The sequence below is a fragment of the Cucurbita maxima genome, unplaced genomic scaffold (assembly GCF_002738345.1).
Source record: "Cucurbita maxima cultivar Rimu unplaced genomic scaffold, Cmax_1.0 Cma_Scf00013, whole genome shotgun sequence".
Classification (NCBI taxonomy): Eukaryota; Viridiplantae; Streptophyta; class Magnoliopsida; order Cucurbitales; family Cucurbitaceae; genus Cucurbita; species Cucurbita maxima.
Genome location: NW_019272029.1, coordinates 2,067,774 through 2,081,268, shown reverse-complemented (window position 1 = coordinate 2,081,268; position 13,495 = coordinate 2,067,774). Strand labels below are relative to the sequence as shown.

Below are 13,495 nucleotides of genomic sequence, written 5' to 3'. Positions count from 1 at the left end.
TAATATTACAAAGGTCAAATCTTTTCCACACTCAAAAAATAAAAATAAAATCAAAGTTAAATCTCTCTCTCTCTCTAGAACTACAGGAGAGAGATGCAAATACAAATAAAGCAAAAGGGAAAGAAGAATGATATATATAATAAAATCACATATATCAATCTTTACAGATAGATGATGATATGGGTTTTACAACAATTTTATATAAATAATAATAATAATAATAATAATAATATGAAAATTAAAAAATGAAACCTTCTCAAATTCTTGAAGAAGAAGAAGAAGAACCGGACAAGACATCAACCAAAGTCCTCATGAATCTCACTCTTGTTTGCAACGACAATATGTAATCAGCTGTGTGAGTGAAAAGCTGTTCTAATGAGCCATCATTGTCGCTGTTGCTGTCGCTGTCGCTGTCGCTGTTCATGTTGGGTACGAGGTTTCTCAAAGTGGTGACCCTTTGCACTATTCTAGCTGATGATCTTCTTGTTCTTCTTCTTCTTCTGCAACTTTTGTTGTTTTTTTGTTCTTCTTCCATTGATGATTTCTTCAATATGGATCCATTGATGATGGTATCTTGTGTTGGTTCTTCCATGTTGAGTTGAAGTAGCAAAAGGGTCTTTGGGAAAGCTCCCATATGGTGTTGTTTTCTTCTCTCTCTTGTGGTGAGGAAACTAGAGGGAGAGAAATTGGGATTTGGATGTTGATGGCAATGGGGACTTAGGGTTTTTATATGGAGGAAATTTATGAACTTGGTTGGTGACAAAAGAGAGGATAAGTTGCAAAAAGAGAAATGATTGAGAGAAGGTTGGTATAATGATATTAATGGTTATTATTTTATACCCCTCGGCATCAAGTGATAGGAATCGTTCAGAAGAGATAACTACGTTGTAACAACTATATATTGAGATATACTGTTAGATTTCACATCGATTGTAGAGGGGAACGAAACATTCTTTACAAGAGTGTGAAAATCTCTCCTTAGTAGACGTGTTTTAAAAACCTTGACAGAAAGCTTGAAAGGGAAAATCCAAATATGACAATATCTATTAGTTGTGAGCTTGGACTGTTGCAAATGGTATCAGAGCTAGACACTGGGCATTGTGTCAATAAGGACGCTGGGCCTTGAAAGGGGTAGATTGTGAGATTCCACATCGATTAGAATGGAGAATGAAACATTTTTTTTTATAAGAGTGTGAAACCTCTCTGTAGCAGACGTGTTTTAAAAACCTTGAGGGAAAGTTTTAAAGGGAAAGTCCAAAGAAAACAATATATCAGAGTTTGGGCGGTTACAAATGGTATCAGAACTAGACACTTGACAATATGCTAACAAGGACGCTGAGCCTTGAACGGGTAGATTGTTAGATCCCACAAACATTTTTTTTTACAAGAGTATGAAACCTTTGCTTAGCAGACGCGTTTTAAAAATCTTGAGGAAAAGTTGAAAGAAGACAATATTTGCTGGGAATGAACTTAAGCGATTATATATACCGTTTTTATTATAAAACAGATACGTTGTAACGGTTTCATTGAATAAATTTATCGGATAGAAAGAAAAGAGAGGGTAAGAATGGTGGGGGATTGCTTTAGGGCATGTTGTCCAACTCAAAGCACATGCACCCACATGATTTTCTCACCATCGCCACCACCATCACCACCCTCTTCCTCAGCCCCCCTTCATTAAACCACTTCTCACACTCTGGATTATTCCTCCCCCTCCCCCACTTTCCAAGTTCAATGGACATCATTTAAAGAGAGAGACACACATTTCATTTCATTAATTAAAATTATCACTACGTCCCTATCTTTTAAACTTTACTCATACCCACATTATATAACATATTAGTTAGCTAACAACACCGCCCACGTTCGTTTAACATGGTATCAAAACATAAATATCATATTAATAGTTGCTTTTTTCGTCATTAAGAGGCTTGCACTTATGAACGTATGAAAAAAAAAAAAACTCATCAAACATCTCAAACTTGTATTTAATGATTATTACGAGACAACTACATTTTACGGTCTCGAACGAAAAGAGAAGGGTATTTTGGGAAGGTTGAGTTGTGAATATTTGTGGGAACAATGTGGATAATATGGGTTGGGATTTTGTTTGTGACATTCATGAATCTCCAAGTTTTGAGTCAAAATTATTAGGGTTTTTCTCTCTCTTCTTTCTCTTTTGGAAAGGAAGAGACTTTTTCATTTCGTGTACATGTTTGGACATGTCTGGTTCATTCATTGTACGGATACATATTTTTCATCGAACAATTTCAACCAAACACAAAGATAATCCTTTTTCTCTCTCTCTCTCTCTAAACATATTATAAGATCATAACCTAAAAATATGAATCAAATTCTATGTACTAAAAATATTTATAAGTGAATTTTGTAAATCTTGAGGCATAGTTTAAAGGTGGGTGTGTATTGGGATGTGTTTATATGTAAATTAGGGAAATTTAAAGGGTTTTTGTATAAATTGAAGGAACTTGCTAAAAGAGGGTCACATGCATTACTCATCAATCAACCAAAAGGTTAAGAAATGAGTTGGAGTTGGGGGGCATGTTATGAAAAATTATAAGAAAGTTGTAGGGTGGCCAATTTCTTGCCATTTAATAGGCTAGCTTCATGGGTTTTTATTAAAGCTACTCTAGAAAGACGAAGAGAAAGAGTTGAAGTACGTTTGAGTCGATTGGTATGAATATGTTCGGTTGTGATATTCGAGTAAAAGATGAATACATGAATGAACTGATACTCCATTCAAATGAGAGCGATATCGAGTGCAACAGCCCAAACCCATTGTTAGTAGATATTGTCCACTTTGACCCGTTATGCATCGTCATCAATCTCACGATTTTAAAACTAGACATGAGTTCACACCCTTATACAAATGTTTTGTTCCCCCTTTCAACAGATGTTAGATCTCACAATTTACTAAGATTATATATAATTAAACACATGTTTGCATTTAATTGGCGAGGGAATTAATTCCTTAATTATCATTATTTAAAGAATAAAAAATGTTTAAGCAAGCACACACGCTCGCATTTTATTGGTGAAGGCATTAATTAGTTTAATAATTATATCATATTATTGACCAAAGATAATTCTTTTATTTTCTTTAATGTTAAGAGAAATTATGGATGTAATAAAAAATTAAGAGCTAATTAATAATAGACATTAGCTTAATTAAAGTCCACGTGGGTTCTTGACTTTATTGGATGGATGATGTGGACGATCACATGGGAATAATATGCCAATATACATGTGGAAATTTAGAGAAATTTAATTTATATTTTTTTTCTAATTACTAAACATTAAATATTTTAATTTTTTTTACTAATTACTGCACATTAGATGAGAATAAAAATGTGGTAAAAGTTAAAATACATAAAGCGATAGTCTATGGTAATAAAAAGTATATTCTAAATAGGATAAAATATTTAATATTATTCCAAAGGTGATTCCAAGGGAATTAAAATAAAAGTGATTCCCATTTATCTACAACATAACACGTATTCACTCTTGGGATTCCTTCCTCATATATTTTTATTTTTCCTTTTATTATATATTAAAAAGAGAAATTCTCCACTAATATGTGATTTATAAATAATTTTAATTTGAAGATGTGATGTCCGAATAAAATAATCATACATGGATGAACGGATGATATAATAATATTTCTTTTAGTGGCTCGATTATAGAACTCCAAGGTTTAACGTGATGACTTGGAACAATCCTATGTTAGGTTACGTTTTAGAAAATTTTCTGAAAAAACATGTGAGTGAGTAAAATATGCTAAATGAGTCGGGTTGGTTTATGGGGGTAGTTTTCACTCTGAAGAATTGATAGTTATTCAACTAGAGGAAAAAAGGTACATGAATGAACCGAGATCATATCCAAATGAGAAGAATCGTAAGAATATGATGACTAATAAAGACTTATAAGAATTGAAAGTCACTGCCTATACCAACAATGTGTATCTTCTTTTTTGGTATCTCAATATCGACGTATCGTAACACTTAAGAGTTTTGAGGAAGAGATAATGTTAGCATATTCATAACTCGTTGATAAAGATATAAAGTTATAGGGTACTCGAGAATAAATTCAATGGATATAATAGCTTAAAAAGATTTGAATGTGTGGCTATATTATTCCATAAAATGCCAACAAAACATTAGTCTTTTAATGGAATAAATTCTAAATTTTTTAATCATTTCTTCATGTCTCAATCCACTTAAACATTTCTTCCATTGTTTTTTCTTATTGGTCTCCAAAGTGACAAAATAAAGATTTATTCGCTTACTTTTTTTATTCTCATATAAAATTTTAAGATATGGTGTGAAATTTTATTCAGAAAAAAAAAAAAAAAAAAACTTATGAGCAACTATAAATGATTTTATTGTTGGCATAGTTTTTCCATACAAGTTATCAAGTGTTGGTTGTGTTTGAGCTTATGAACCATCTTTGATATCATCCTCGTATATCAACTTAGGTTGTTTGTCTTGTGTTTAAGGTTGTCGTAAGTTTTGAACAGTTTTTGAGTGATTCAAGTTCCAACTAGCTCCTTGTTAACCACCTAGCTTCATGTCTTCCAACTACTTTGATCTTTCAAATGGGAACATCAATGTAAAAGGAGTTCCCTTGCTATCAGAAGTCCCAAGCAACGTCTTTTTCACTCCTTTTTCTTTGGTACGATCCTCCGATGCACCAGTTCCTCTGCTCCAACGAGTCCATGCTCTGTCCCATAAGGGTGGATTTCTTGGTTTCGACCAAAGTCAAAGTCAACCTTCTGATAGGCTGATCAATTCTCTTGGAAAGTTCAAGGGTAGAGAGTCGTTAAGTATCTTTAGATTCAAAACATGGTGGTCGACCATGTGGGTTGGGAGTTCTGGATCAGATATTCAAATGGAAACTCAATGGGTCATTTTGAATGTCCCTGAGATAAGGTCATATGTCGTTATCATACCTATCATAGAAGGGAGTTTCAGATCTGCCCTTCATCCTGGGACTGATGGGCATGTCATGATTTGGGCAGAAAGTGGCTCAACTCATGTGAAAGCATCAAGCTTTGATGCTATAGCTTACATTCATGTGTCTGATAACCCGTACAATTTAATGAAAGAAGCTTATGCTGCTATTAGAGTCCATTTGAATACTTTTAGGCTCTTGGAAGAGAAAAGTGTGCCAGATTTGGTGGATAGATTTGGTTGGTGTACTTGGAATGCATTTTTCTTGAATGTCAATCCCGTGGGAGTTTGGCATGGTGTGAATGATTTTACTGAAGGTGGAGTCTCGTTGAGGTTTCTCATCATTGACGATGGGTGGCAGAGTATCAATGTAGATGGCGAAGACCCACATCGAGATATGAAACACATTGTTTTGGGTGCAAATCAAATGACTGCTAGACTCTACAAATTTGAAGAGTGTGACAAGTTCGGGAAGTACAAAGGTGGGACTATGCTGGGTCCAAATGCTCCACCATTTGATCCCAAGAAACCAAAGTTGTTGATCTCAAAGTCGATCGAGATTGATAATGCTGAGAAAGATAGAGATAATGCCATTCAATCTGGAGTCACTGACATATCTAAGTTTGAAGCTAAAGTTCAGAAATTGAAGCAAGAGTTGATGGATATTTTTGGGAATGATCAAGATGAAGAAGAAAACAACCGTAATGAAAACTGTTGTTACAAAGGCGATGACATGGGAATGAAGGCTTTCACAAGGGATTTGAGGACAAAATTCAAAGGTTTGGATGATATATATGTTTGGCATGCTCTTGCTGGTGCTTGGGGCGGTGTAAGGCCGGGTTCTACCCATCTCAAATCCAAGATAACTCCCCTCAAATCCTCTCCTGGACTTGACGGGACAATGACAGACCTAGCAGTTGTAAAGGTTATTGAAGGCAAGATTGCCCTCGTTCATCCTGATCAGGCCTACGATCTATATGATTCCATGCATTCGTACCTTTCTAAAGCTGGGATTACAGGAGTGAAAGTTGACGTTATACATGTAAGTTTCTACCTAATGAAAACTTCATTTTCTCTTTTATTTATTTTTTAAAAAACTTAATCAATTTATCCACTTGTTTGTTCAATCAAGACTCTAGAATACGTCGCAGAGGAATATGGAGGAAGAGTTGATCTTGCGAAGGTATATTATAAGGGTTTGACCGACTCTATTGTGAAGAACTTCAAAGGGACTAACCTTATCTCGAGCATGCAACAATGCAACGATTTCTTCTTCCTTGGAACAAAGCAAAACTCGATAGGAAGAGTTAGTAAGATTCTAAACTATACCCTTCTCTCCATTCTCTGTAGTCATTTGAGTTTGATTCTAATTCAAATTAAGTTGGAATACTAATAAATGATTTTTGGAGCAGGTGACGATTTTTGGTTCCATGATCCACATGGTGATCCTACGGGTGTGTATTGGTTACAAGGCGTTCATATGGTCCACTGTGCATACAATAGCATGTGGATGGGGCAGATCATACAGCCTGATTGGGATATGTTTCAATCAGACCATATGTGTGCCAAATTCCATGCAGGATCAAGAGCCATCTGTGGGGGACCTGTGTATGTGAGTGATTCAGTGGGTGGCCATGACTTTGATCTCATAAAGAAACTTGCATATCCTGATGGAACAATTCCCAGATGCCAACATTTTGCCCTCCCTACTCGAGATTGCCTCTTCAAAAATCCTTTATTTGACAACAAAACTATTCTCAAGATATGGAATCTTAACAAGGTATTTTGTAGCTCCATCTTTTACTAATTAAAACACCTAAGCATTTATAACTTTTCAAACATTGACATTTATTACAGTATGGAGGTATTATTGGAGCTTTCAATTGCCAAGGAGCAGGTTGGAACCGTAAAGAGAAAAGAATCAAGGGGTATCCAGAATGCTACAAGCCAATATCCACAACAGTACATGTAAACGATGTGGAATGGGACCAAAAACCAGAAACAGCCCCAATGGGAAATTTCGTTGAATACATTGTGTATCTAAACCAAGCTGAGAAAATTCTCCACACTACCCTGAAATCTAAGCCGCTAGAACTAACCCTTCAACCATCTACATTCGAGCTCTTCAATTTCATACCCCTCAAAAAGCTAGATTCCAACATCAAATTCGCTCCTATAGGCCTGACGAACATGTTCAACAGTTCTGGAACGATTCAACATTTGAAATACAACGAGAACGGAGTGGAATTGAAAGTGAAAGGAGAAGGAAATTTCTTGGCTTACTCGAGTGGGTCGCCGAAGAAGTGCATTTCGAATGGAATGGAAGTTGAATTTGAATGGGATTCCAAAGGAAAGCTGAGTTTTGATCTTCCTTGGATGGAAGAAGTTGGTGGAGTTTCTAATTTGGATATTCTCTTTTGAGAAATTTGACTAAGTTTATTTTTATGCATTGTTTCTCAATTTTACTATCATTAATGTATTTTCAACTCTTTTCCCTTCCCATTTTGTTGGGTTGCAAGGGAATAAAATAAATTATCCAAATATATTTATATTTTAATATATGTTATCCAAACATAATTAAATATTCAACCTCGTGAATACTTAATATATATGCGTGCGTACGTACATATGCATACATTGAGTATATGTATGAACGTAAGGCGGGATGGAGATTTGGACAAAGCCTAGTTGAGGTGGAGAATCATCGTTTAATTAATAGAACAAAATCTCTCTATCGCTCTCTTTTTTATTACCCATCTAGATCGCACGAGTTAAATAAACACAATTTTATAATTTTTTAAATAAGCACTGCAATCTCAATTTTAAATTTTAATTGTTATAATTTTTAATTTAAAAAAGTATTTCAGTTTAATACTTTATAAAATAAATGTTTGAAACTAATACTGTAACTTTTATTTTTTTATTGTCATTTTTTATTTTATTTATTTATTTTTGTGTGAACAAGTGAGGAGACTAAAACTCAAATAAATTATAGTTGTTCAACCTTACTAAAATAAAATATTCAAATTTTAAAATAAATATAATATTTAATCTAAATTTTGTTATATATATATTTAAAAAAATTTACAATTAAATTTATCCTATTGTATCAATTTTCACCACAAATTTTTAATTTTATCGAATTATATTTTAGATTGAGATAATGTTATAATCTTAATTTGAAAAAATATTTTAATTTTACCCTTTAATAAAAAAAAATACTCCTAAATTATAGAACACGTGCATATATCTCTTAATTTTTATTTTCTAATATCAATTTTGTTTTTTTTGGTGTAAGTAAGTGAGTGTATTAAAATTAAAATAAGTTTATTTTGTTATTTCAAATATTATATTTGAATTTTGAAATAAATATTATCTACTCATCTGCTATATATATATATATATATATATATATTTTTTTTTTTAAAAAAATCTCTTACAACTAAATTTGTTAAGATAATTTCTTTTTATCTTTTATTTTTTATTATAAAAAAAAAAGCATAGGTCTCGATTGTTTCAGTTTAAGCCTATTCCTAGCCACATCTACTCGTTTCCATATTTTTATAAGTAATGTTTTTCCGTTCTCCTCTCATTCACCCAGTTGGGGGCCCAACATCCTCGCTGGCACATGATATGGTGTCAGACTCTTATACCAATTATAACCGCTCAAACCCATTGCTATTAGATATTGTCTGTTTTGTATCGCCGCAAACATAATATATATCTCGTAACTTTTATTTATTTTTTATTTTTTTTGTTGGAGTGTGAACAAGTGAGTGGACTAAAATTAAAATAATTTGACGTTATTTAAAATTTACATTTTATTATTTTAATATATCATATTCAAATAATATATTAAATGTATAATTTTTTTTAATAGAAATATTGAGAATGGGGTGAAAATTGAATAGCTTTCAAACCTAAGAATTTGTTCTCGAGGAAGAGATAAAATTCAAATCCAATAGAGATGATGACTCAAAAGATTTAAATACGTGGCTATATTTATTCATAAAATGCCAACAAAAAAAAAACATTCTTCTTTTTATGGAATAAATTCTAAAAATTTAATCATTTCTTCCTTTTAAAAATTATTTCCTAAATAATAAAAATAACATCCAATTTTGTTATAATATTCTTAAATCTTCAGAAAAAAAAAAAAAAATTTAATTGCTTCGATTAAAAAATATATTTGAACTTTTAAAAGTTATGAGTTGGGTAGACGAGAGTTACATGAAGGATCTGAAACCACATTTGAATGAGAGTGAAGATGACTAAGAAAAATTTAAAAGAATTGAAATTTATACCTTTGTACCTTTCTTATCTTTCAAATTTGAGATATTCGACTTTTTAAATTCACTTTCCATTTTGTTCCGTTAAAAGTACTATTTTTGGAATAGCATTTTCACAATAGGTCAAATTAGCTCGGGATCCTATAAGTTTCCTTCTTTACACCTGGCTTCTTGCAATCGAAATATTAATCCATAGACTAAATTAATAAAAATATCGTTAAACTTTCAAGAGTTTCTATTTTTTTTTAAATACTCTTAGAGCTAGTTTTGAATGTAACCGTTAATATTTTGTTTTTAAAATACCCTTAAACTTTCAAAAGAGTTTTAAGAAAATAATTTTTCAAAAACTTAAAAATATCTTTAAATTTTATTAAAAATACTCTTTAGGAACGAAATTGTTAGTATATGAATGGAACTGTTAGTACCACATTTCAAAAATAACATTAATACCCTTAGACATTTAGAAAAAAATTTAAAAGTTTGAAAATGATTTATGAGGTGTAGGTAAAAGATTTCTGTCAATATATTAATAGTATTAATGCTATTTTTAAAATTTTAAAACTTATTTTAAAATTTAAAGTATATAGTTTAAAGGTATTATCGAGACATTTTTTTTAGATAAAGTAAATAAATAATGATGGTAAAATAATTACTAAACATACCAATAAGCATCTTGAAAATAGAAATTGGATCAAAACTAAAATGGCCATAAAATGTCTCATCACATTTATTTATTTTGTAGAAACAATCTCAATGGAAACAAAAGCCTTATTTAATTAAAATGACTATCGATCTCTTAGCATACGTAACATTTAACACGACACAACAAAATGCATATAAATTTTAAATTTAGATAGTAAAATTTCTCAAAAGAAAATGTTCAAATTTGAAACTCCACCCACTTCTTCAATCCATGGAAGCTCAAAACTAAGCTTTCCATCCAAATTCCATTCAAATTTCACGTCCATTCCATTTGAAAGGCACTTCTTTGGCGACCCATTTGAGTAAGCCAAGAAATTTCCTACTCCTTTCACTTTTAGTTCCACTCCTGTTTCATTATACTTCAGATATTGAATGGTTCCAGAACTGTTGAACATGTTCGTCAAGCCAATGGGAGCGAATTTGATGTTGGAGCCTAGCTTTTTGATGGGTATGAAATTGAAGAGCTCGAATGTAGATGGTTGAAGGGTCAGTTCTAGTGGTTCAGATTTTGAAGTCATGTGAAAAATTTGTTTAGCTTGGTTCAAGTACACAACATATTCGACGAAATTTCCTATTAGGGTTGCTTCTAGTTTTTGGTCCCATTCCACATTGTTGACATGTACTGTTGTGGACATTGGCTTGTAACATTCTGGACGTCCCTTGATTCTCTGCTCTTTAGGATCCCATCCTGCTCCTTGGCAGTTGAAAGCTCCAATTACACCTCCGTACTGTAATTAGATTCCAACCAAGAAGATAAAATAAATGCCGGTGTTTGGAAAAGATATAAATGCTTAGGTGTTTTAGTTAGTAAAAGATGGAGCTAGAAAGTACCTTGTTAAGATTCCATATCTTGAGAATAGTTTTGTTGTCAAATAGAGGATTCTTGAAAAGGCAGTCTCTAGTGGGGAGGGCAAAATATTGGCATCTAGGAATAGTTCCATCAGGATAGACGAGCTGCTTTATGAGACCAAAATTATGGCCGCCCACGGAGTCACTCACATAAACGGGACCCCCACAAATGGCTCTTGATGCTGCATGAAAATTGGCGCATAAATGGTTTGATTGAAACATGTCCCAATCAGGCTGTATCATCTGCCCCATCCACATGCTGTTATATGCACAGTGGATCATATGAACTCCTTGTAACCAATACGCACCCATGGGATCACCTTGTGGATCTTGAACCCAAACATCATCACCTATTCCACAATCATTTGTTGTAATGAATTTTTAACGAAAAAGTTCTGTCTTTTGTGACAACATTCAAATGATCGAATAATCCATAAATGTAAAATTTTGAAATTCTTACCAACTCTTCCTATGGAGATTTGCTTTGTACCGAGATAGAAGAAATCATTGCATTGTTGCATACTAGAGAAGAGCCCAGTCCCTTTGAAGTTCTTGAGAAGGGAGTTGGAGAGACCGTTATAATAAGCCTTTGCAAGATCAACTCTCCCTCCATATTCCTCCGAGACATACTCTAGAGTCTGAAAGAGTTGACATATTAGTTACTTGCAACCCTTAAACTGAAAACTTTGTTTTAGAGATACTTACATGCATCACGTCAACTTTCACACCTGTAATTCCAACTTTAGAAAGATAGGAATGCATGGAATCAAAAAAATCGTCAGCTTGGTCAGGATGAACGAGTCCAATGCTACCTTCGATGATCTTCACGACAGCAAGATCCTCCATCGAGCCGTCGAGGCCCGGAGAAAGCTTACACGGAGTTAGCTTAGAATTCAAATGTGTAGAGCCAGGCCTTACACCACCCCAAGCACCAGCAAGAGCATGCCAAACAAATACATCATCCAAACCTTTGAATCTTGTCCTCAAGTCCCTTGTGAAAGCCTTCAGTCCAAACTCATCATCATCCTTGCTTGTAGCACGACTTTGTTCTTCATATTTCTCAAAAATCTCATTCAATTCTTCCTTTAGCTTTTGAATTTTGGTCTCAAATTGAGACAAATCAGTGATTCCAGATCTAATGGCCTTGTCTCTGTCTTTTCCAACCTCATCAATCTCAATTGCCTTGGCCTTCAACAACTTCGGCTTCATTGGATCAAACGATGGAGCATTCGGTTCCAACAAAGACCCACCTTTATACTTTCTAAATTTTTCACATTCTTCAAAGCTATAAAGCCTTGAAGTCATTTGAGTTCCACCCCAAACAAGATTTTTTGTATCTCGAGTCGGGTCTTCGCCATCCATGTTGATGCTCTGCCACCCATCGTCAATGATCAGAAACCTCGGCGAGATGCCGCCTTCAACAAACTCATTTAGACCACTCCAAATCCCAGCTGGGTCAACCGTTAAGTAAAAAGCATCCCAAGTGCACCAACCAAATTTGTCCACTAGATGTGTGACAGGCTTCTCTTCCAAGAGTCTGAACGTATTTAAATGGACTCTAATAACAGCATAAGCCTCTTTCATTAAATTATAAGGATTGTCAGACACATGAACATAGGCTATGGCATCAAAGCTGGATGCTTTCACATGAGTTGAGCCACTTTCCGCCCAAATCATGACATGCCCATCAATTCCGGGATGAAGGGCAGCTCTGAAACTGCCTTCGATAATGGGAATGATGACGACATAGGAGTTTATCTCAGGGACATTTAGGATGACCCATTGAGTTTCCATTTGTAAATCAGACCCGGAATTCCCAACCCACATGGTCGACCACCATGTTTTGAACCGGAAGACGCTCACAAACTCCCTACCCTTGAATTTCCCCAAGGAATTGGTCAGCCTATCAGAAGGGTGCGATTGATGAAAGCCAAGAAATCCGCCCTTATGGGACAGAGTATGCACTCGTTGGAGCAGAGGAAGTGGGGCATCGGAGGATTGGCATAGGGAAGAGAAGGGGCTGAAAAACACATTGGTTGGGACATCCGACAGCAATGGAACGCCTTTGACATTGAGCTTCCCATCTGAAACATCAATAAGGTTCTCCAAGCTGTCGGATTTCAGAACAGAGGAGTTTAAGGTGGCTGTGTCGTTTGGAGGTGCCATGGGAGATGCTTAACAGAGAGCTTGGAATGAGAAGAAGCTTAACAGAGAGAGGTAAAGAGTTTAAGGATTGTATGGAGAAAACATGGAAAGCATGGAAAGGATTTATAGGGAGAAGAGTGAATAAAATAAGCTATCCAAATTCAAGGAGATGCCACGTGCATCAATGTTGTATAAAAGGCTTTATTAAATTAGATAAGGGTTGGTATTCGACCCACGTAGATATCGGCCCGCAATCATGGAGCATCGGAATCTCAAGGGTCGCCCGATTCTAGAGTTGATTAAATTGACATTGTTTAGAAACTTGGCGTTCAATATTATTTTAGGGATAACATAACGTCACTGTTGGTACAAAAAACGATTGACTATAAACAAGGTGTATTTGAGATAAGAATTATTCAATTTCCAAAGTTTTCATATATCATCCAACCATTATAGATTATTTTGGTCTTTTTCAAAAACATATTGGGAAGATTCTGTTACCATAAATATATATATATATATATATATATATTATTATTATTT

The 13,495-nt window shown here is 34.1% G+C and overlaps 2 protein-coding genes across 2 annotated transcripts; one reads left to right on the top strand and one right to left on the bottom strand.

The window, feature by feature from the left end:
• The first annotated feature begins 4,408 nt into the window (after nucleotides 1-4,408).
• Nucleotides 4,409-7,524, top strand: LOC111488278 (stachyose synthase-like). Its single transcript, XM_023135977.1, has 4 exons — nucleotides 4,409-6,009; nucleotides 6,100-6,277; nucleotides 6,380-6,747; nucleotides 6,825-7,524. The coding sequence occupies exons 1-4, from the start codon at nucleotides 4,585-4,587 to the stop codon at nucleotides 7,386-7,388; spliced, it is 2,535 nt and encodes an 844-aa protein (XP_022991745.1). The 5' UTR covers nucleotides 4,409-4,584; the 3' UTR covers nucleotides 7,389-7,524.
• A 2,488-nt stretch (nucleotides 7,525-10,012) lies between these two features.
• LOC111487980 (stachyose synthase-like) lies at nucleotides 10,013-13,091 on the bottom strand. Its single transcript, XM_023135510.1, has 4 exons — nucleotides 11,513-13,091; nucleotides 11,268-11,445; nucleotides 10,790-11,157; nucleotides 10,013-10,686 (listed from the first exon to the last, which is right to left on the bottom strand). The coding sequence occupies exons 1-4, from the start codon at nucleotides 12,971-12,973 to the stop codon at nucleotides 10,123-10,125; spliced, it is 2,571 nt and encodes an 856-aa protein (XP_022991278.1). The 5' UTR covers nucleotides 12,974-13,091; the 3' UTR covers nucleotides 10,013-10,122.
• Nucleotides 13,092-13,495: the final 404 nt, after the last annotated feature.